The sequence below is a fragment of the Globicephala melas genome, chromosome 8 (genome assembly GCF_963455315.2).
Source record: "Globicephala melas chromosome 8, mGloMel1.2, whole genome shotgun sequence".
Lineage (NCBI taxonomy): Eukaryota > Metazoa > Chordata > Mammalia > Artiodactyla > Delphinidae > Globicephala > Globicephala melas.
In genome coordinates this window covers 93,607,746-93,631,314 of record NC_083321.1, presented here as the reverse complement: position 1 = coordinate 93,631,314, position 23,569 = coordinate 93,607,746, and the positions used below count along the sequence as shown (strand labels likewise).

At 51.4% G+C, this 23,569-nt stretch overlaps 2 protein-coding genes across 3 annotated transcripts in view; one reads left to right on the top strand and one right to left on the bottom strand.

Moving 5' to 3' along the window:
• Positions 1-20,736, bottom strand: part of TMPRSS4 (transmembrane serine protease 4) — a 52,698-nt gene extending 31,962 nt beyond the window's left edge. Inside the window, exon 1 of the mRNA XM_060304360.1 lies at positions 20,713-20,736. Within this exon, the coding sequence (XP_060160343.1) occupies positions 20,713-20,736 (24 nt within the window). The remainder of the gene's footprint in view (positions 1-20,712) is intronic.
• Positions 1-23,569, top strand: part of TMPRSS13 (transmembrane serine protease 13) — a 170,454-nt gene that overhangs the window by 8,173 nt on the left and 138,712 nt on the right. The gene's annotated exons all lie outside the window — the stretch shown is intronic.

Sequence of the window (23,569 nt, the reverse complement as noted above, 5' to 3'; positions counted from 1 at the left end):
GCAGGATAAAGATAGGGACTCCCAGCAGCTGCGTCGCCTTTCAGTCCAGAATCAATCCTGAGCTGCGGGAAGGAGGGAGGGAGGCTGAGAGATGTGGCTACCAGGTAAGGTTCTGCCATCTGACCCACCCCCAACACTGTGGTGGGTCCCTTCCGGATCACAGTGTGCAAGGCTGAAAGGGTCTCTGGAGTAGAGAGAAAACCAGCCAGACAGGGGAAATGTTTTGCCCTGTAGTTGATGGAGGGAAGAGGGCTGAGAGGCCAACAAAGACCAGCTGTGCCTCCTTCTGCTTTGTTGGAGGTGTCTCTGTTTATCCCCAGCTTGAACTCAGCCCCTGGCCACAACTGCCACAGCCTAGGCCACACCCCAGGGCACGCAGAGGTGTTGGCCTTCTCCTTTTGGTCGGGGCCACTGGCTGGGTCAGGCCCGTCTGCTCTGTTGATTTCAGTTTGCGTCAGAGCCCTGACTCATGGGGCCAGCCCCACCGGTGCCCGACCCAGGGCTCATCCAGGAACGAGGCGCCTACTGTCTGGAGTCAAATGAAAGGGCAAGAATACCTGGGGCCCCAGAGCCCAGGATGGCCCGAGCTGGACGAGGTGGAAGGTGGGGTGGGTGGGTGGAAGTTAGTTAGTTGAAAAACACCCACCCATTTTCTGATTCACTCAGAGAATCTTCTTTCCCTGTTTCGCAGTTGGCCACTGATGGCAGAAAGACATTAATCCAAAATCCAAATGTGGAGGCAGAAAAATTAATTCTGCAGTTGGCTACTGTTCTATGTCTTTCATGAATGCTGTGAGGATTAACTACTCTCACAACAACCCTGAGAAATTATCCCCACTTTACACAAGAGAAGACCGAGACTCCTATAGATTGAGTGGTCTCCATGGCCCCAGAGCAAGTGAGTAACAGATCCAGCCCTTGGGGCCAGCCTTTTGGACTTGGTGGACAGTTGTTTTCATTTCCCCACTGTTTCAGGAACCTGTCTGGTCGGCATCAGCTGGTACTGGGTCCTTCTGATTCTCTGCTCCCCTGCAGTGAAATCTAGTTGCATATAATTAGCATGCAGTCAACATGCAGAAATTACCCCCAGCATCTTCCCAGCCCTTCCTCAGTCTGAAGGCAGACCCAACTCTGCTTGGTTCCTGAATCTGCTAGATCGTCCATGAACAAGGGTAAGAAGCCCTTCCTCCCAGACTATTGAGGAAAGGGCCTACTGCCCTGGTTGGCACCTAGTAGGGGCTTTATTGATATTAGTACTCCTTCTTCCCTCTCTTCCATTAGCTTTGCACCTTTCTCACCTGCTTCTCCTTCTTTTATTTACCAATTACCCTCAGCCCCTGCTGTTTTATTATTTATTTATTTATAAATTTATTTTATTTTATTTATTTATTTTTGGCTGCTTTGAGTCTTCATTGCTGTGAGCGGGCTTTCTCTAGTTGCAGCGAGCGGGGGCTACTCTTCGTTGTGGTGCGTGGGCTTCTCATTGCGGTGGCTTCTCTTGCTGCGGAGCACGGGCTCTAGGTGTGTGGGCTTCAGTAGTTGTGGCTCGCGGGCCCTAGAGCGCAGATCCAGTAGTTGTGGCGCACGGGCTTAGTTGCTCCGCGGCATGTGAGATCTTCCCGGACCAGGGCTCGAACCCACATCCCCTGTGTTGGCAGGTGGATTCTTAACCACTGCGCCACCAGGGAAGCCCAGCCCCTGCTGTTTTAGATCCCGAGAAACTCCTGGTTGGGTTTAGCTCAGCTCCAAATCACAGATGAATATCTCAACTGTTTTCCTTCCAGCTCAGAGACGATGACTCAAACATAAAGCAGCTCTTGTTTTTAAATGGGGGTGAGGATTAAGTGTACTGCAGAGAAGACAAAGACCCAGCCGGGGGAGTATGAGTCCTCATCTTGCCCTGCCTTCTCACGTGCTGGGTGGCGTTGGGCATACTCCTCAACCTCTCTGTGCCTCAAGTTCCCTTTGGGTAATTGGGAACTCTCAGAGATGATGAAGCAGATAAGAGGTTACTAACCACACAATGAAATGGGTACCACCAGGCTAATAATGAGGCAATGAAGAGGCAAATGCTCACAGAGGCCAAAGGAACAGAAAACCTGCCCAGCTTCTTTGTCTACTTTCTTTGCCAAGCACCCTGCCCCTGGGGCCTTATTTCTCTCTTCTGCTCCACGATGCTGACTCTGCATTCCTTATTCCGGAAAGAAGTTGGTAGGGGCAGAGCTGGGATGATTGGGGTGTAGAAGAAGGGAGAAAAGCAGGGGCCTACAGAAAGGGGCTTTCTGGTCCTGATCTGGCCTGTGGCAGCTTCAGGCTCCCATGGGGTCTAAAGCCCTGGCTTCCCATGGTCTCTCTGGGAAAACCTAGAGCAGGGATGCTGCTGTTGCTAGGTGATGGGATATACAGGACCTCTGTGGCTCTGGCAGGTGGCAGCTAGGTTGCTAAGGCTGGTGACATAGCAGGGAGGAAAACCCCAGGGAGGGGGTGGGGAAAGATCTCTGGGTGAGCCAGGGGACCCAGAGGCTGCTTCCAGTCAGCTTGCAGAGTGGGGCTCAGCCTTCGGCTGCCTCAGGTGCTCAGGGGCTGCTCTGAGGGACCTCACACTGTCCTGACCCGTGTACCTGCATCCCACCCCCAACCTGACGGCAAGCTGCTATGTCCTCTCCATCTGCAGGCTGATGCCTTTGCCAGGTTGGAGCAAGTACCCTCTCTCTCGGGTGCCTCAGCTATGACAGGTAAGGTGATGAGAGGGGACGTGAAGTGAGGGCTGGGGGATCACGAGTCAAGAGAGGAGGGTGTGAGTTTCCTGAGACAAGCCTGGCTGTGATGCAGTAGCCCTGAGTGCGTGGAAGGCTCTCAGAGATGACAAATCATGCTGGCGTTCAAGGGCCTTCTGAATTGTTAGCCTGTCTCCAGGCAGATCCCCCTAGTCCGGGCCACGCGCAGGTGGGTATCCAAGCCCTGGCGCGGAGGAGCCTCTGGAAACATCCTCACTCAATCTGCCTTGTGCTGAGTTGTCCTATCGGCAGCACATTTTCCTTTGGACCAGCCTCAGCCTCGGCTGCTGCATTAGAAACCATTTTGCCTTGTTCTAAGCCAAAACAAGGCAAAATGGTTTTGCCTTGTGCTAAGCCACATAGGTGCTGACCTGTTGGCAATTTGAGCTGAGTACCTTGGCCCTCTCCCAGCGTATAATGGCTCTGGGGCAGGGCCTGGGGCGGAAGGGAGGTGTCAGGTGGCCTTCGTTATCCTGCTGACAGCCTGCTGTTCAGCTGCTGTCGTTTAAGAATCTGCTTTTGTATTCAGGCGCGGCTCTCAACTCCAGGTAGGGCCAGGGGAGAGGGCGAGGATGGAACAATTCCTGTTCTACAAATGGGGAAACTGAGACACAGAGGCGTCGTGCTAGCTCTCCCCAGGTCACATGGCAAGATGTTGTAAAGGGCAGGAGTGAGGTATTAGTACATGCCTGTTGGGTTGAGTCAAACTGAAGGAAGCCCTGGTTCCCCAATGCAGAGCCCTTGTCTCTAGGTGATGCTGCTGTTACCTGTCGCTCCTACAAATCCCACCTGAGGGCCATCCTTGGGTCTCTGCAGCCTCTCTGAGTTCTCTCAACAGTTCTACTTTATTCAGTTTTCTCTCTGCCCCAGGACAGTGTGTCCATCCAGCCCACCTTCCCTTCCCTGCAGGATCTGATGGGAAGGAAGGTGCCCCCAGTTTTGCACACCTGAATGCAACGACTGCGCAATGGCTGAAGGGGACAGAAAAGCCATCAGGAGTCAGGACGCGTAGACTGACTGGGACCCTTAGGGGGTTTGCCTTTGGGAAGAGTTGGTGGATCTTAGAGCTTGGCAGGGTTCTCTAAACCTTGCCATTTATCTGAACTAGGGAACGGCCATCTGTGATGCAGCCTGAGGTTTGTGAAAGAACCCCACAAAGTTTACATTGCCTTTGAAAAATCATACTCCCCTTTGCTTGTCCTGAATTGTCCTTTAAACTTTAACCGGGAGAGAAATCACGAGGAGGAAAGAAGGACTTGGTATTATAAAGTCTGACTCTTCTGTTTCTCTGTGGAGCTGTTTTTTTCCCCGCTATTATTTACCTTAGGTAAATCATTTAACATCTCCTGGACCCAGGTAAATCATTTAACATCTCCTGGACCCAGTTTTCTCCTTTGGGACTTCGGTGTGATAAAACTGATAAAACCAGACAGCGATAAAGGTTCTGTCAGGTGCTTTACCTGCTAGTTACGATGCACCTTTTCAAGCCCACAGGAAACCCATCTGGTCCTCTCATGATTGTACAGACTTGCTCATGGTCTCCCTCGGTTGGTGTTTGTGGTCTGAGGGGTCTCAGATGCCCTGGTCAGAGGGGGGTGTCCCTGCTTCTTTACCCCCTGGGCGCTGAGTCAGGAGCACTGGCCTGAAGCCAGCTCTTCCCCTTACCAGCTATGTGGTCCTGGGCATGTTACTTAATTTTTTTGAGTCTCAGTTTCCTCATCTGTAAGACGGGGAGAATATGATCTATTTCACAGGGTTGTTGGTGAGGGTTAACAGGGACGATGCACGTGGTTCGGTGCTTTGACATGCAGAGGAGTTTAGCACGTGAAAGTTCATCCCCTCTCATACCCCAGAGGCTTGGGGCGCAGGATCCCCCACAGCGCTGGAGGAGGCTCTGCAGGTGGGTCTGCACAGGGCTGGACCAGAGCATTCTCTTTTGTTCCGGTTGCTGCCAGAGAACCAGCCGCTAGTGGGCTGGTTTGGCGGCTGCAGCAAAGGACTGCCACCTCCTGGCCAAAGTCTGTAGTGATTTCGGGATCTCTGCCTGTGAACTCCGAACTCGCGATCCTGTAAATAGTGCCTCAGGGCTGCTTCCGTGACGGCTCTGCATCTATTACTTTGTAGTTGTAGAACCCGAAGCTCCTTTGCCACTTTCCTGCCCACTCACATAACTCTGGGAACACCTGGTGAAGTTTTTCTGTGCTGGGCTGCAAATTGCTAGGGGAGGCTGTGTTTTATACTGGATGAAGCACGAGCCTCAGGCAAGTTATTTAACCCCTGGGAGCCTCAATTTTGTGTGTGTGTGTGAGAGAGAGAGAGGCAGAGACAGAGAGAGACAGAATTTCAATGTCTTCCTCTTAATGAGACCAAAGTATGTACCGCATATAGCACATTGCCTGTTACGTAGTAGGAATGCAATAAATGTTAATAATAACAACAACAACAATAATCATACTTTGTCCATTCAGTAAGGCACTATTCTGGGACTGAATATACAGCAGTGAACCAGTAGGCAAAGTCCTCGTGTCCATGGAGTACATGTTGTATTATTTTAATTAATAATTAATAACAGTATCAATACAGAGCCTAGCAAGTGCTTGACATAATAGATACTAAAAGATCATTAATTCTTAATGAGAAAGAGCCTAGTAGAGGGCCTAGCATATGTGTAGTAGGAACCAAGCAAATGGTAGCTATTTTGTGGTTTCATTAGGTCAAGGGCTCTGACTTCAGGAAAGGAATTGAAGGACTAGGGTGCCGAGAGTGACCAGAGCAGTTAGGGGACCCAAAGTGATGTCATGTGACATGTGTGATCTCTCTATGAACAAAGGGTGGGGGATGCAAGCCAGAGAAGTGAAGATTCAGGGTGTTCCAAGTGTGGTCCTTTGAAATGTGTAGGGCCATCTCAAGGTGAAGGCAAAAAGCATGCTGAGGATGAGTGGGGAAATTACAGAAAGATGGCTTTCTCTTGGCAAGGGGAGGATTGTTTTAAGCCACAGAAGAGCTGTGAGTAGAAGCTGGATCGTGAAGGAAGTTTCCACAGTAGACAAAGGCAAGGCCAGACAAGGGCTCTATGGCGTCCTGGGGGGATTTGGTAGAGCCCCCAGAGGTTGCCGTAGTGTTGGGAGGGAGAGAGGGCAGGAATGGCTGGGGGGTCACAGTCCTTTCAAACACTGCAGCTCTGGTTTTCTCTGTTTTCCACATGGGGTTCTCCATTAGATTTCAGGGCCAAAGGGCTCTGAGGCTGAACCAAATTTTGGGGAACCACTTATCTGGACGATCTCCTTTCTTTAGGGCCTGTGATTCTGAAGAGCTTGCTGTTAACTACGGGTGAGACTAGTCCTAGGCCTGATTTACTCATAACATTCTCTCTTTAAATCGATTTTCTATCCTTAGTGATCTCATGGTAACTTGAGTCTTTTTTTCTCCTAAGCAGCATCAGGCATGAAACTTTTTCTTGGTCTTCTTGAAAGTCTAAGTTAATTATGTCCACTGGTTTCCTGTGTCCATGTGTTTTTTTTCCTCCTTAGTGACCTTTAGTAGATTAGCGAGAGATGCAGTCTCCTTGCAGAAATGACATTGTCTTTCTTCCACTTGATCGCCCCGGCTGATGCAGTCTTCCCTAAATGCATCCTTTATCATAAAATCTATCAGCTTCTAGATAGGAAAGTGGGGTCCCCTGGTCCTTGCTAGCTTAAGTTCTTGTTCTAGTTCAAGTTCAGGTCTTATGGGTCCACATCTTAGAGGAGATGGAGGGCGTGAAGGAAAAGCAGGGCACTTAATCCCCAAATCCCAGAACTTAGAGTCTGATCCTGATTCCTGTTGGCTGAGTGACCCTTCTCACGTCACTTGAGCCCTTTGAGTCTCAGTCCCCTCATCTGTACGAGGAGGATCACTGTATCTCAGAGAGTTGTGGGTAAGATTCAGGGAGATTCTGGATGTGAATGTGCTTCTCAGACCACAGAATGCTGTGCTTGCTGGGTTTGGGTGGAGGTGAGACATGGCTGCTGTTGTCATTATTCTCTTTTAGCCCATCAGTGATTCCTCCTCACCAGGGCAGGTCCTCCCGACAGCCTGACAGAACCCTGCTCTCTGAGGAGCGGAGGTGTGATCATGAGTGAAGTCCCAGTGTCAGGGTGGGAATGGGATGACGGTGAAGTGGGGTGACCTCAGCTACGTTGCCCCCTTTCTGTTTCACATCCATGGGTGAACGAGTGCCCTGCTCTGCCTGGGGTGGGGGGAAGTAGTCTCCCCTGCCTCTCTTCCATCCATGGAGCATATGGGACCGAGGGCTTCGATTTTGGGTATTTTTCTCTGACTTTCCCACTGTGTCTAGCCAGCGCATAGCATATGCTCAGGAAACACACGCTGAATGAATGCATGCATATTATAAAGGAAGAAATTAAGACTGCAGGAAATGCCTAAAGCATCAGACACGTCAGCAGGCAGAGCCCGGCCAGACGGATATGCAGAACATTTTGTGACGGAAGACACTGCTGCCATCCCTGGATGGGTGCCCATCCCCGAACGGGTGCCAACTCAGTCTCTCGCCCTCTTCCTCAAGTATTTCTTTCACCTGCTACCCTGTGAGAGTTTCCGCTTGCATGCGGATCATGCCAGCAAGCTGGAAGCTGCTCCGGGAGGGAGGGGTGGGGGAGAGGTGTCCCGGTTCTGAGTCTTGTTTACGAATTTCTCTACTGCAATCCTGACAGTCAGAGCTGCGGGCTGCGAGGTGGAGTTAAGCACGTCACAGGGGGATTGCCGTGTTGGTTCTGCTCCGACTCTCTCTCTTTCCCATTGCTGGGGTTTCCAGGTGGGCTCAGGCCTCACCCCAGCCCCGTCTGGGATGCAAGCAGCTTGGTAACAGCTCCAGTAGCATCTGGTATCTTTTTCAATCAGACTTGGCTAATCTTGTTTTCAGTGTCAGAACCACTCATTATGGGGGTTCCAGTCTTTGGTCATTTATTTGTCCTTCATTCACAAATGTTTATCAAGTGCCTATTCCGTGCCAGGCCCTGTGCTAGGTTTGGGGCTAAAAAGATGGAAAAGACACAGACCCTCCTCTAGAAGCTCATAGTCTTGTGGCAACAGGTTTATAAGAGAATGTGGCAGATGAACGCATTTCAGGTTTTGGGGAATCACTGTCTGGGGGAATCATTGCTTGGGCATTTGAGGTGCTTTACAGAGGCAGATGTTTTCATCTGATCAAGAAGGAAGGCTGAGGGGAGGAGAGCTGCCTGGGAGATCTGTGAGGCCCGCCAAGAGGTTCAGGCCTGAGAGCATTTGTTTCCTGCTGTCCTGCGTTAGTTCTGGGGCTTCAGAAAGTTTGTGCAGAGTTCCTGAGCCCTGTTTTTCGTTGCTTCCATTTTTCCTCTCTGCCCTGGACTAGTCTCTCCGCACTTCCCATGTTCAGCTCCTCAGATTTTCTTAGTCCTCGTCAAGGGCACAGGCTGGGAGTGAAGGGCGTTTGCTGCAGATGACCACTGGGGTCTCAACTGCACAGAGGGGAGGTGGAAAGGGTGAGGGAGAGGCCCGGGGGCATGGACCAGACCCGACTTCTAAACCGTGTCAGTAGCCAGGTACAGAACTCCACCCCAAGTGCAGGAGTGAAGAGCCCTGGGGGACGGAAGAGGGCCTGGGAATGTACGTCCACATTCTCGGGAGCTGGTCCCTCTGCCTGACACGGCCCATCTCCTCCCATCCCAGCTCCTATGCAGCCCTCGGCCTCTGCTGACCTCCAGCAAGGCCCACACCCTGATCCGGCTCTGACAGCTCCCCACGTGTTTCATCACAGCCTGTGAGTCAGTTGTTAGTGAAACTGGAGTTGGTGTGATTGTTTGATAATCCTCTACCCCTCCCCACCCTCCACTGCCTCTAGACGCTGAGTGAGCGCAAGGGTCTGCCTTCTCTCACCAGCAAGTCTAGTGCGAGCACAGAGGAGGCATGCTGCCCATTTCTTGGGATGAATGAGTGGAGCTGGACGCCCGCTGCCCTGCCTGGGAGGGGTCAAGGGTGGGCTGGGCCAGATTCTGGGGGTGGCTCAGCCCAAGGCGTGAGCCCCTGGCAGCTGCTGGGACTCCACCCTGGCCCAGCCCCCCTGAGCTGCAGGGCACAGTGGGGACCCTCAACCCGAGCTCCGTGCAGAGCCTTGTACGACCACCCCGCGGGGCCCAGACCTCAGCTGTGCCCCCTGCGCCTGTTGCTCCAGCCACAGCACCCTCCCCCTCGTCCCCCTCGTCCCCCACGGCCGTGCTTTCTTGCTGTTCACATGCGCTTCCCTCTGCCTGGAGAGAGCCTGCTCATCCTTCAAGGTCTAGTGCAAGTACTTTCTCTTCTGGGACAACTCCCTGACCACCCCCAGAGAGAATTTACTGCCTCCTCCAGGGGTACCTTGCACCACCTCTGGCACTGGATTTGTCACACTCCTTTAGGATCCTTTGCTTAAGGAGCTGTCCTTCCTCTGGATTTCGAGCACCTCCAGGGCAGGACCTAGGCATTGTACCCTCTTGTCCTCCTTCCAGCCGTCTGGAGGCTGGCCAATAGCAGGGGCTGATTGAATGGTGGTTGGAAGGATCGAGCTACTTTGGGGCTCACATCAGGTAGGGAGGGGGCCTGGAGAACAGGAGGGGGCCTAGCCCTTCTTTGCCTGTCTTGCCCTCTTGGGTCTTTCGACTGCCCAGCTCTTCTGTCTGTGAGCCAGGAAGGTGCCACCAGGGCTGAGTGGGCTCCTGGACTCGGCCTCTCTTGGAGGTGGACCCCACCCATGCTCCCGGACCCCTGCTGACCTGCCACATTCCTGAGCCCCAGCCAAGCCCAGCAACCCACTGGGTCTGTACCAGCGGGCAAGTCAAGGAGGAGAGGGTGGGGAGGACCTGCTTCTTCCAGGGTGGCCCAAGGTTTGGGCTGACCTCAGGTGTTGAACACTCTACTCTGGTGGTTCATGGTGTGTTGGGGCCTCCTGGGCAGTAATGAGTTAAGATCAGGATGGCTAGTCCCAGCGTCCCAGGCTTCCCTCCAGAGCTCAGCTGTGGGTATCAGATATCAAGGGACACACTCCCCTTGAGGGGAGATGGGGCTCAGACCTCTGCCCAGGGCCCTCCCCAGCTCCTGTCTCACGGGTGTACCTGGTTGAATAGGTTTGAAGGAGAACCGTCATGGAGACACAGCTACCAGTGTAGGACTCTGTCTAGGGAGTGGCCCGAGGGTGTGGGAGGAAGCAGGGAGGGGAAGGAGAAGGGAGGGCTGGAAGCTACAGTTGTCTGGGCCTCATTACAGGGAAATAACAGGATTATCAGGTACGGGTGGTTTAATGGTTAGCTCAGGGGCCAGAAGCTCCTTGGGTCCCGTCCTGGATCGTGGGTAAATCTGCTGCCTTGCCTCTGGGGCCCCGGGCCTGGTCACTCCTCCCCAGCTTGCCCACTTGCCACCACGTACTCATACAGTAGCACCCGGCTCCTTCTCCGGGCAGTGGAGGGTCAGTGCTAGCCACGCCGCCCACCTGCCGTTCCCTGGAGTGGATTTTTCTTTAGTCATAAATGCTGACATCTGTACAGGGCTCCCTGGTTTACAGAGGCTATTCACATATACCACTAGCCCATTTACTCTTTCCACTAACCCTGTGTCTGTGCCTAGGGGGTCACGTGGATAATGTTTCTGTTTTACAGAGGGAGACGGTGAGTCTCAGAGGAAAGTTTGAAGACTGGCAAGCTCATAAGGGAGCTGGCCATGTGACCTTTTGACTCTATGGCTAGTGCCCCAGCCATCTGCCCCCCAAATTGCCCCCTTCCATGTTGCTCCAAGCGCCACCAAGAAGTCGCTGACATTCGGGCGGGCTGGTACCGCTTCCTCTTCCCTCCTGAGAGCCCTGGCAGGATGGAGCTTCTCTGCAAACAGGCTGGGCTTCTAGGGACGGGACATAGACGGCTGGTGCTTCAATGCTGGCTGAACTGCAGAGTAAAGCAGGCGAACCCCTTCCCCTTTATGGCCCCAGCTCCCCCAGCCCTGGGGCTAGAGCATCGCCAGACTGTTCAGGGGAGTGTCACAGAAAGCGCTCGGGAGTCAGGAGACCGTCCCCTGAGGGGCCCAGCAGGTTGCCCCCTTCTCTCCCGGACCTAATGCTCCCCCTTCCCTTCCCTGCCTTTCCTCCCTTTTCATCTTCACTTTGCTTGTTGGCACCTGCAGCATCCCGGCCAACAATCAGAGAAGGAAGTTTCCCTGGTTTCCACCTCCTCCCCTTCCTGTCCTCAGCCGTCCTCCCTGAAAGGTGGGATCGACTCTCTTTGCCCCCAAGACAGTGGAGAAGCCCTCGCTGTTCAGAGGAGGAGAGAAAGCAGAGCCGAAAGGAGGGGCAGGTAGATCGCCACGGCGCCCCAGATTGTCCCGAAGCAGTGCTCCTCTGCTTTTCTTTAAAAAGAAAAGGAGTCAGTTTTCCCAGAGAGGTAGCAGAGGGCCACCACTGTGTCAAAGCAGACCCTTGCCTTGGAAAAGTGGCTCCAGTCTCCAGCCAACAGACCAGGAGACCTTGGGCAAGAGAGCAGGCAGGATGGCCCTCGCTTTGTGCTGGTGCAACGGCTGTTGGCGAGGAGGGCAGGTGGGGACTGACACCTATAATGGGCTGGAGTGTGGGGCGAGTCAGGTGTGACTTCTTTTTTTAACCTGGAAGGTGTTGCAAAATTCTCAGCTGCCCAAAGGGCCCTTTATGGGGAGACCCTCCCTCCACCAGTTTTTGGAGCAGAGGCCTTCACACTCACCATGTTGGCTCTGCGACCTTCCCGAATTCTCTGCAGCCTGGAGCTGAGCGACGTCGGCAAGTCAGGAGGAGGGCCTCCCGGGATTGGGCCCTGGCGGCCAGCAGGTCAGTGATCCCTGGCAGCATCGGCTGGAGGAGGCCTAAGTGCAGGGCAGGCTTTGGTCCCTAGCGTCCAGCATCTCTCCCCGCCTCGAGGAGCTGGCCGTGTGCCTCCCGCCGCTGTCTTCCAGGAGTGATTTGGAGACTGTGGGGCAGGTCAATTAAAGCAGCCCTACAGGTGAAGTTGCCAAACTGGAACGATTATGCGTCTTATAATCCGACACTCGTCTTAGGGGCTGGAACAATACCTGGAGTCATTCTTCGGCCTTTGGCCTCAGAACAGGTGACACACCTAGATGTTGTAAAAGCCTTCCTGGCTGAATGGCTTCCACCCAACCGGGAGTTGGCTGTCTGTGATGTCAGAAGGCCCTCCCTCTCTCTCTCTCTCATCTCTTCTAGCTGCAGGTGTTTTGTTTGGGGTTCTCACCGTGTGGGTGTTTTGTTTGGGGTTGTGGGGAGGTGGTGGAGGAGTGTGGGGAGTGGGCTGACAGAATTTACTGCTCGGTGGGACTAGATTGTTGCCGTGAGTAGGGCAACAGGATTGGGAAGTCCGTGAAGAACAGGTTTCCCTACCTTTCCCCGGACCTTGGAGTGAAGCTGTCCTGCGTAGGTTCATATACGGAGTACCAGCCAACATCCCTTTTGAGTGTTTTTTGCCCCTGCCTCACCGGTTATTACTGTTTTGAATATCACCCAGCAGGGTCACTGCAGATTCCCATCCTGCAGTATCCTGAGATCCGGAGCCACCCCCTTGGCCGGGGGGTGTGCAAGGAGACACCTTGGAACCACAGAACCACAGAACCACAGAACTGGAAGGGATTTGGACAACTGTCTTCTCCCATCTCCTTTGTGGGTCAGGAAACTAAATTCCCACAAAAGGGATGTCCAAGATCACACAGTAAATTAGTGTCGGTTTCTGAACAAGTCTAGATTTTCTTCCATGTCTCAGCCTTGACCCTCCCCAGAGACCAGCCCAGGTTAGACTTCTGTATTGGCCCATCCATGGATAACATGCTTGTATGTTTCATCTCTTCAATTCTCACCGTAACCCCATGAGGAATATTTTGCTCCTATCTGACCGTTGAGGAAATCGTAGTGCGTGGAGATGACGTGACTGGCCCCCCAATCACACTGGGTTTTTGGCGGAGCTGGGGCTTGAGCCCGGTTCAGGGCTGAATGCAACGCATGTGTCTGAAAGCCCTGGGTGATGGTCTGGGGAGATATGGTGCATGCAGGACCCCGGTGACCTCTGGGCAGAAGGAGGAATATTGGCTCGATTGAACTGTTTACTGGCCTAATCTTGGCTCCTCCATCAGGTGTGGCCTTGGACTCATCTCTGAGCAGCAGAGATCTGAGCTGGTCTGGGGGGTCTCTTGGGCCCACCATCCTTCCCCACTCTAGGGTGATGGCCTTCAGAATTGGAAGTTTTGGGCCAAGTCAAGTGCCCGTGATCTCAGAACAGGTGACTTCAAGGGACAGGCTGCGAAGATCCAGGCAGGCATGTCCCTCTTAAGGAGGACCCAGCAGTCGGGCAGTGGGAGGCCAGGGGGCCACCCTGAACCAGGCTTTCCCTGACCTTGCTTCCTCTGTGTACCCGGCTAAACGTCAGGCCCCAGGCTTGCATCTCCTTGCTGGGTGCTCAGGTGATGAACCAGGAAAGAGGTAGCTGCGTGGGCAAGAATGCTGCTGGGCGACGCTTGCTGGAGGGATGATTACTCAGCCCTCCTGTCCCCAGCTCGGGCCCAGGCTCCCAAGTGGGTCTGGGAGCTTGAAGAGAGGCCTGGGAAGGAGACAGGTGGGCAGGACGAGGCAGGGTCCTTGTGGGGAGGAGGTTGCACGGTGTACAGGTGGAGGCCCAGAGGCCTGGAGAGAGCAGAGGGCCCGTCCTCCCGGGTGCTGGGGGGACCAGCTGGCTGGATGCTCCCAGCCTCCTGCCCCCATTCATCCAGAGGCAGCTTTAACTCCCCCTCAGCTCCTTCCTGTCCCGTCTCTGATGGCTCTCTCTCTTTTCCAACCATCTCTTTGAGTCCCCTCCTTTTTTCTCCCTCCTTTCTTTCCTTTTGCTCCTGTTTTATCTCTTTCTCTCTTTGTCCGACAGTTTTTCCTCTCCCTTCTTCCTGTTGCTCTCATTTCCAGCACGTGGGTCAAGGTCAGAGGCATTTTTGCCATGCAGCTAATGTAGCCTAAGCTGCAGAGCCCCTCCCTGCACGGCACCTGCAAGGCTGGGAATGGTCCCGGTGATGTGTTCACATAGTCATACTATTTTGTAAATTTTGCAGCAGAGTTTTGCGGGTATGTTTTTCTCAAAGAGGGTCCCTCAAAATGTATCATCAGCTTGAGGCCTCACACAACCTGGCTCTCCCTCGATGAGCAGCATGGGCTCCGGTCGCCTGGGCGCTAATCCCAACCACTGATTGTGTGACTGTGGGCATCTTACTTAATCCTCCCAAGTTTCACATTCCTCATCTGTAAAGTGGTGATAATAGGACTGACCTTATAAGGCTGTTACAGGATTAAATGAGATATCCATGTCTGGTACCTAAAGGGGATTTCCTGAATGGAGCTATTATCCCTATTCATTTCACAAAATGTGTATTTATGGAGCTCTTGCTAGAGCCAGGCACTCGGGATTAGGAGATAAAAAACACAGCCCTGCACGCGCACACCTCATAGTCTACAGGAGGGGATATGACACATCCATAAATGATTCTAAGTTAATAAGATGTTCCAGTAGAGTTAGAAAGAAAACTCTTTGGGAGTTTAGAGGGTTTTTCATCTTTCACTGCCCTCTTCCCCTCCCTCCCTCCCTCCCTCCCCTCCTTCCCCCTTCCTTCATTTCACCTCCAGGACATTTTTACCTAGATATATAATTATAGGACAGTTTGATCTTCACATCAGCATCCGTCCATCTACATCTGCCTGCCCATCCGTTCATCCATCCATCCATCTGCCCATCCATCCATCCGCCCATCCGTCCACCCGCCCATCCATCCATCCATCCAACAAATATTTTCTGTGGTGCTAAAGGCACTGTGATGTTAGACCCTGTGGTTGGAGAAGGACCTGCCCAGGGACTGCACTCCCCCTATTACAGCAGGACCTTCTGAGGGCAGCAAGTCCTCTAGATCGACCTACGGAGCCAGAACCTGCATTACAAGATCCCTGGGTGATTCAAATGTACCTTTAAGTTTGTGAAATGCTGGTCTAGATCTCTTTCTATGCTGGGGAGAGGGTAGAGGCTGTGATTTCTGGAGTGAGCTGAACTCAGAGACTGGAGCTTGGCATCCATGAGTCCTGTGGGTTCCTTCCAGCCAGCAGAGTCTATGATTCTTTCCTCTGAGCCCAAATAATTTGAGATAAGTTTCAGCGACAGACCCTTTTGTTCTAGCCTCTCCCAGGAAATTAAGTGAGAAAGGGTGCAGGCCGTGGGCAGGTGCTGGCAACAGCTCTCGTCACCCAAGCCAAACAGCTCTGAAACGCGGCAGGTAGGGAATGCAGCGCCTGTGCGATGGGGACAGCAAGGGGCACCTTGGCTCTCTGTGAGGGATGCAGGTGTGGCCCTCTGTTGAGTCTCTTTCCGGAGAGGATTTTCACTGCTTGGCAGCCCGTCTCCCAAGACATGGGTTAGGCCCCGAGGCTGTGGAACTGAGTCTTAAATATCTGCACCAAAGAAGGACTGGGGAACCTGAGAATCCCCAACCCTGGCTGGTCTCTGCTGGGTGGGAGCTGACCTTTCTCTTGCCAGGATGAACTTCCACGGGTGGGGAAACTAAGGCTGGGGGGGCGGGGGTGGGGCACACAGTGCATCTGACAGAATGACAAGACACTTTTGCTTCCATAGACCACAAGAGGGAAAAATAACCAGCATGTAAATTGTGTTCCCATGTGCCAGGCTTTACACCTGTGCAAAGAAAGGACATCACCTCATCTGGTCCTTGCGGCCACCCTAGGATGTGGGTGCTGCTCTTGCCTCCATTTTACAGAGGAGGAGGCAGAGGCTCAGAGGGGGTGGGATGCAGGTCTGCGTAACTTGGGATGCCCAGGCCTTTTCCACCGCATCGTGCGTGGGTAGGCCCTGCGTGGGTCATGGGGAGAAACTGCAATGGCCTCTGCTGTCCTCCAGGGACCTCTGGAAAGCCACTCGGGCCCCTGTGGCACCAGAGCACAGGGTGGGCCTGCCTGGACCCCAGGGGGCAGTTTCTACATTGCCAGTGTAATTTGAAATCAGTCTCAGAGAAAATGTTTTCATTCAGTCCTCTCCCCTGCAAAGTGGGCAAAGAATGAATTTCAGATTATTTCAGAGGCAGCCTCTTTCTTTTCATCTGTCTCTAGAGGCCGCTCATAGCCTCACCCTGGAGGAGCCCAGTGGTTTAAAGGAAGAGGGAGGGCAGTGGGGCTGGGAGATGCTGCTTTTCCTCTTAACTGTGCTGTAGATTTGAGACCACGAACATACAATACTTTGATGATTTTTTTAAAAAAAGAATCTGGCTAGAAATTAAATAGTATAGATGAAAACTTTATTACATTTATTTCCTCAGGATCAGAGAATCAGTTTAAAATCCAGTCTATTATACATGGAATAAACTCCATGCACAGCTTTAAATCTTAACTATAGCAGCTCTGTCACCCACCAGCTGGGTTACCTTGGGCATGTTATTTAACCTCTCTGTGTCTCACTTGCCTCATCTGTAAAATGGGTGACAATGATATCTACCTTTAAGGACTGTTGAGAGGATTAGGTGACTTAATATTTGTAAAGTGCTTACAATGGTGGCATGAAAATACTGTCAGTGAAGTGAAAACGATTATTAGTTCAGCCACAGGTTAAATAAATCATCAGCTTCAGAATGTATGTTTTGCCATGTAGTCTACATGTCACAGATTTTTTACTGCTTCATCAACAGTGCATGGTTTTTATTCAGGTTTCAACCCCATCTTTTGCCAGTTGTGTGGGTGAGGGCTGGACCCTCACTTCTTGGCCTCAGTTACCTGCGGCGTTAAAACAGCTGCCCAGTCTGGTCCACGATGTGGTTGTGAAGGTGGGAGGGGAGAACGGTTGTGTGAGGGCTTCACCAGCCGTGCAGAGCACTGTCAGTGTAAGCGACCTGTGTCCTACAGATGCGGGACTTGTGAGAATGTTGAAGGCCCTGATGTAGTCCATGCATCTGCTCCAGGAAAGGCTGGACCGTCCTGCAGGTGCAGTCCCACCCGAGTTGTGCTTTGTCATGTGCTTGGCTCATTCTGTATCTCCCTACCTGGCAGGGGAGGTCCAGTGCCCACGTTTCTCCTCCCGGTACTGAGCTTTTGCGACTCTTCAGGGATGGAATTGCAAACAGATCCCTGAAGAGGTGCAGAAGCTCAGTGCTGGGTGCAAGGTGGAGCCTGGACCAGAGGAGAGGGCAAGCCGGTTAAGGGCTTAACAGGACCACACACTGATTCCCTCTGGCAGCTACTAAAGGATGCCCTTCAGAAGTCCTGAATCATAAAATGATCCAGCTTGGACTTTATACAAGAGATACGCTGGCAAATGCTTGCTGATGAGATCAGGGCAGCTCCCAATTTATTCAGGAAGCCAACGTGCATGGATTGGTGAAGAAACATCACACGTGTCTGTGCACAGGGCTTTATAGCAACAAAGCATCTTTTCTCATTTGACCTTCAAAACAATCCTGTGCTGTTGACCAGAGAACTGAGGCTCAGAGAAGTTGAGCAGCTTGTCCAGGGTTACACAGCTGCTAAGATGTCCACCTGGAACTGACCCATCTTAAACCCCTTCATATGGTCCTTTCTTCTAACTTTTATTGGCAACTTGGCAGTATATCCTCCTGCTGGATTGTCGATGCCCGTACTGGGTTGAATAGTGTCTCCCTGAGACAAGACTGGGACCCTTTGCTGCAGTGCTTGCACCTCGACAAAATTCTCCTTGAGCAACAGAATACGAAGAAACTAAAAGGGACTAAAAATCACTGTACACGTGCGCAGTTGGGGCCAAAGTAGAAACAATAAGATACAAAAAGACCACAAACCAACTGCCACTTATCAGGTACGGGGACCAAAAGCAGGGTAAATACCCATCATTCCTGCACACAGCACCACCGAGCGGGTGGGCAGACCTAAGGCCCCCCTCTAGCCCGACCACCATGCTGATCTGCCCCTACCCTCCCCCAGTTAAGAGACCGCCTGCCCTCCTTGGAGAGAGGAGAGCGAGAAAAGAGCAAGTGCACACTGTTACTTGTTCTTGCTTCCTCTTGCTGCAGCACAAATCCCAGTAAAGCCTTGCCTGAATTCCTTGTCTGGCCCCTTATCAATATCTACTGATTAAAGAGGCCAAGGACCCCGGTGGTAACACCCCAAGAATTCATGTCCACCCAGATCCTCAGAATGTGACCTTATTTGGAAAGAGGGTCATTGTAGATATAATTAGTTAAGATTGGGTCATGCTGGAGTAGGATGGGCCCTTCATCTAATATGACTGGTGAGAAGAGACCCAGAAGCAAACACACACTGAGGGAAGATGATGTGTAGATACAGAGGGAAGACGGTCATGTGAAGACAGAGGCAGAGATTTGAGCGATGCTGCCATAGGCCAAGGATCACCTGGGGCCACCAGAAGGGGGAAGAGGCAAGGAAGGATCCTCCCCGAGAGGCTTCAGAGGAAGAATGGCCCTGCCAACACCTTGATTTCAGACCTCTGGCCTCCAGAAACATGAGACAGTAGTTTCTGTTGTTTTTGCCGCAGAGTTTATGGTACCATTACTGTGATACAGTGTCCAGGGCAGGGATTGTGTCTTATTCTTCTTTGTGTTTCTGTTTCCTCTAGTCTTGCTGTGTCCTTTCGCATGCTGGATGGTTATACACACAGAGAAGCTAAGTCCTGGCAGCTCATGTCCTATATAGACAAGGGTTTTGAGCCTTGATCTGGGTTATGTTTATCACAGCAGATTTACCTGTTTAATCCTGTTTGGTGGCTCTGGCTTTTTGCAATGTAACTTCTACCATCTCAGCTACTCTGAGTGTGCCTGTCTGCATTTGCGGGTGTGATGGTGTCCGGGAGGGGAGGTAGGAGGTGAGGTGGTCATCACACCTTGGGAACAGGCCTTTGTCTGGTAGGCACTCACAGAAGCCCCTGAGTCCATCTGTCTGGGGCTGAAGGTTTCAAGCCGGGTCCGAGGGCTCATGCTGGACCTTGCTCTTGGCTTTCAAGTGCCGGCTGGACCAACACTGCCCGAGGATCTGATCTTGTTCAGGCTGCCACGAAAAGGGAAATATTGAGAAGGGAGGTGATCACCCAACCCCTTCCTCAAAAAGAGGCATTTCCTCCGCCAGAGTCATTGAGCCAGATGCTTGCAGTTAGTTGAGTCATAATCTTTGCCTGTTTACTCTCTGTCACTGTCTGGACAGTCTCTTTATGCTGGGACTTCCTGCTACTTGTCCTTGTGCTGAAGTTATGTGTGTGTGGGAGAGGCGGAAGGAAGGCAGGTGAGGGGTGATGGAGATGAGGGGTGAATTAGAAAGAGCATGGGTTCAGTTTGAGTCCCCACTTGGTGACCTTCTAGATAAAAAAAATCGTAAGTATTTATTATGGGAGAGAGGCAGGGAAGCTCTCTCTCCCTGGGAGAGAACTCATTTATTTTTTTATTTTTTATTTTTTTATAAATTTATTTATTTATTTTTGGCTGTGTTGGGTCTTCGTTGCTGCGCGCGGGCTTTCTCTAGTTTTGGCAAGTGGGGGCTACTCTTCATTGCGCTGCGCGGGCTTCTCATTGCGGTGGCTTCTCTTGCTGCGGAGCACAGGCTCTAGGCGTGTGGGCTTCTTCAGTAGTTATGGCATGCGGGCTCAGTAGTTGTGGCTCATGGGCTCTAGAGCGCAGGCTCTGTAGTTGTGGCGCACGCGCTTAGTTGCTCCACAGCATGTGGGACCTTCCTGGGCCAGGGATCGAACCTGTGTCCCCTGCACCGGCAGGTGGATTCTTAGCTACTGTGCCACTGGGGAAGCCCCAAGCCCATTTACTTTTATATCTGCAGCACCAGCACAGTGCCAGGCACACAATGTGCTCAAATGTTGCTTAAGTAAATTTAGTTTAAAACATAACTGTTGCCACAGAGAAAGATATTTCTGGCAGCTGTGTGGAGGAGGGGAAGGGAGACCAGGTAAGAGGCCATTGCAATAGTTCAGGTAAAGATGGAGAAGGCCTACATTAAGGCCTGGTCCACAGGAATGGAGAGGATGAAGAAAAGGAAGGGATATTCTTTATTAATATTCTCCTCTGTGCTGTGCCCTATGCTTTGTGTTGTATGTTAGTTAAGTAATTTTGTCCTAATAACCTTGCAAACTCAGTCTCATAAATGTTCCCATTTTATGGCTGAGGGAACTGAAGTAACTGACCCAATACCACACAACTCGTACTTGGTGGGCAGACCCAGAGTGCAAGATTGGCACAGACACTGGGCTGCCAGGATTTAGAGACATTTCTGACACTCCAAAGGACTGTCTGTGGGAGGAATTGGGGATGACTCTGAGGTTTCTCTGTGGGTGATGGAGCTATGGTGGGCCATTAACAGTTGGTTCATTGGGTTGACCCTATTGCAAGAGGGGATGCTTTTAGATTGTGTGCGTCCAGGCTTTGCCAAATCCCGCAGAAGAGCATTTATTGACAATGCTGGTGCCTCTGACTTGACTGAGTGCTTCTGGCCGCAGAGTGAGGCTTGGGAGAGGCTGCTTGGCTCCTGGAAGCCCCTCTGCCTCAGTGCGGTTGCCCGACGTGGACAGCGCTGCCAGGTGGCGGAAGCTCACTTCCTCACCCCAGGGTCCCTGCTTCTTCTCCTTTGAGTAGATTCATCTCCCACTTGAAAGGCCGTCAGTGGGCAGCCCTTCTGTCAACATGCAGACACAGTCCTGGATGCCCCTCACATCATCGCCTTCATCTTCTCCCTGCCCATTACCCAGAACCAAAGTTCTTGAACCTGGAAGTCTCCGGCCCAGACTGTCCCTAGACCTCATCCCAGGCTCTGTGGGAATCTCTCATTCATTAGTCATTTACTGAGCACCTGTAGTCTGAGGACACATGGGTGAATCAGGCACCTTACCTGCCCCCCATAGCTCTCCGACATGGTGGGGAGGGCACTGTGATCTGCCGGGGAGGCCGTGCTGAGAGTGCAAACTGAGCTGGAGGTCGGCAGCCTCCACAGAGGAGGTAGCATTTGAGCTGAGCTTATGAGGATGAGCAGGACGTGGTCAGGTAGAAGAGTAAGGGCCAAAGGGGAGGATTTACGTTTGGTAGTGTATATATGTCCATGCCACTCTCTCACTTCGTCCCAGCTTACCCTTCCCGCTCCCTGTGTCCTCAAGTCCATTCTCTACGTCTGCATCTTTATTCCTGTCCTGCCCCTAGATTCTTCAGAACCAATTTTTTTTAATTCCATATATATGTGTTAGCATACGGTATTTGTTTTTCTCTTTCTGACTTACTTCACTCTGTATGACAGACTCTAGGTCTATCCATCTCACTACAAATAACTCAGTTTCATTCCTTTTTATGCCTGAGTAATATTCCATTGCATATATGGGCCACATCTTCTTTATCCATTCATCTGTCGATGGACACTTAGGTTGCTTCCATGTCCTGGCTATTGTAAATAGTGCTGCAATGAACATTGTGGTACATGTGTCTTTTTGTTGGTTTTTTTTTTTTTTTTTTACATGTGTCTTTTTGAATTATGGTTTTCTCAGGGTATATGCCCAGTAATGGGATTGCTGGGTCGTATGGTAGTTCTATTTTTAGGTCTTTAAGGAACCTCCATACTGTTCTCCATAGTGGCTGTATCAATTTACATTCCCACCAACAGTACAAGAGAGTTCCCTTTTCTCCACACCCTCTCCAGCATTTATTGTTTGCAGAATTTTTGATGATGGCCATTCTGACCAGTGTGAGGTGATACCTCATAATGGTTTTGGTTTGCATTTCTCTAATGATTAGTGATGTTGAGCATCCTTTCATGTGTTTGTTGCCCATCTGTATATCTTCTTTGGAGAAATGTCTATTTAGGTCTTCTGCCCATTTTTGGATTGGGTTGTTTGTTTCTTTAATATTGAGCTGCATGAGCTGCCTGTATATTTTGGAGATTAATCCTTTGTCAGTTGCTTCATTTGCAAATATTTTCAACATTTTGAGGGTTGTCTTTTCATCTTGTTTATGGTTTCCTTTGCTGTGCAAAAGCTTTTAAGTCCATTTCTCTAGGAGGTGGGTCAAAAAGGATCTTGCTGTGATTTATGTCATAGAGTGTTCCGCCTATGTTTTCCTCTGAGAGTTTGATAGTGTCTGGCCTTACATTTAGGTCTTTAATCCATTTTGAGTTTATTTTTGTGTATGGTGTTAGGAAGTGTTCTAATTTCATTCTTTTACATGTAGCTGTCCAGTTTTCCCAGCACTTATTGAAGAGGCTGTCTTTTCTCCATTGTATATTCTTGCCTCCTTTATCAAAGATAAGGTGACCATATGTGCGTGGGTTTATCTCTCCCCCACTTTTTGGATGGGTTCCTCATTACCTTCCTGTGTTGAGATAAAAACAATCTAATCAATATCAATGGAAGCTGATTAGAAGTATTCAAAATTATCAAGATAATTTGAAATATAGATTCAAATTTTCTGGTGTTAGTAATATTCTTTCTTTAAAGGTTGGTTGTCCTTCAGATATTGGCTAATGATGGTAGAACATGGAAACATAATTTTTTTTTTTTTTTTGCGGTACGCGGGCCTCTCACTGCTGTGGCCTCTCCCATTGTGGAGCACAGGCTCCGGGCGCGCAGGCTCAGCGGCCATGGCTCACGGGCCCAGCCGCTCCGCGGCATGTGGGATCTTCCCGGACCGGAGCACGAACCCGTGTCCCCTGCATTGGCAGGCGGACTCTCAACCACTGCGCCACCAGGGAAGCCCTGGAAACATAATTTATACATAAATAAATATACATATGTTAGAGGTGGGTGCCAAAATTATTTTGTTATCGACAAACATCAAAGAGGCTTGGAGACCACAGCTCTAGGCGCTAAGGAGCCAGTAGAAGTTGTTCAAATAGGGATGAATTTTTGCTCTTTGTTTTATTAATTTTGGAAGACCCCCCCCGGCAGCAGTGTGGAGAGATGGGGGTAGAGACACTTGTAGGGGGCTGTTGGTGGAAGTCCAGGTGGGAGGAAGAACCCAGGAGAGCAGAGAGAAATTTTACACATGGTTGGATTTGATAACTAAGTAGATTTGGAGAACAAGGCAGGGGGAGGATGCAGGGAGAGTCTCAGTTCTCTGAGCGACTGGGCAAATAGTGGTACCATTTACCAAGGGGGTGAACAGTTGGGAGGGGTAGCTTTGGGGAGAAAGATAAAGAGTCTGAATCTGAACAGGTTGAGTCAAATATGCCAGTGAGAGCCCTGGCTGGAGCTGTCCCACTTGGCCATGCTTCTGGAGGTCGGGGGGCTGCAGACACCCCTTCCCCAGGCACAGCCCCGAGTGAGTGATGGTGAGGGTAGTGCCTGAAGGACGTGAAATGGGTCAATCGGGCAGTAATGGTGGCTTCTGTCCAGTCTCCCTGATTTTAGCCTGGCCCCTTGGCTCCATGTCCCAGGGATCAGACCCAGACCACTCCCATATTTCACCTCTGGGAACCACTCAAAGTGTAGGTACCCTTGTTTTCTTCTTCCTCCAAGCCATCTTGGATGGTGGCCAGACTCCTACCCACGGTGCTCCAGGCCAAAGTCATTGGGAAAGGCTGGTTAGGCTGGGTGTGTCCTGGCTGTCATCTTCTGGTGCTAAGATAAGCAAAGGAGAATGCAGGGAAGGAGCTGGGTGGGGTGGGATGGAGTGTGGGTACCCTGCAGCTGCGAAGGTAGGACAGGTGTGGGACCACTGACAAGGGCTCCACTGCAGGTCATGCTTTAGAACAGATGTATTTCATT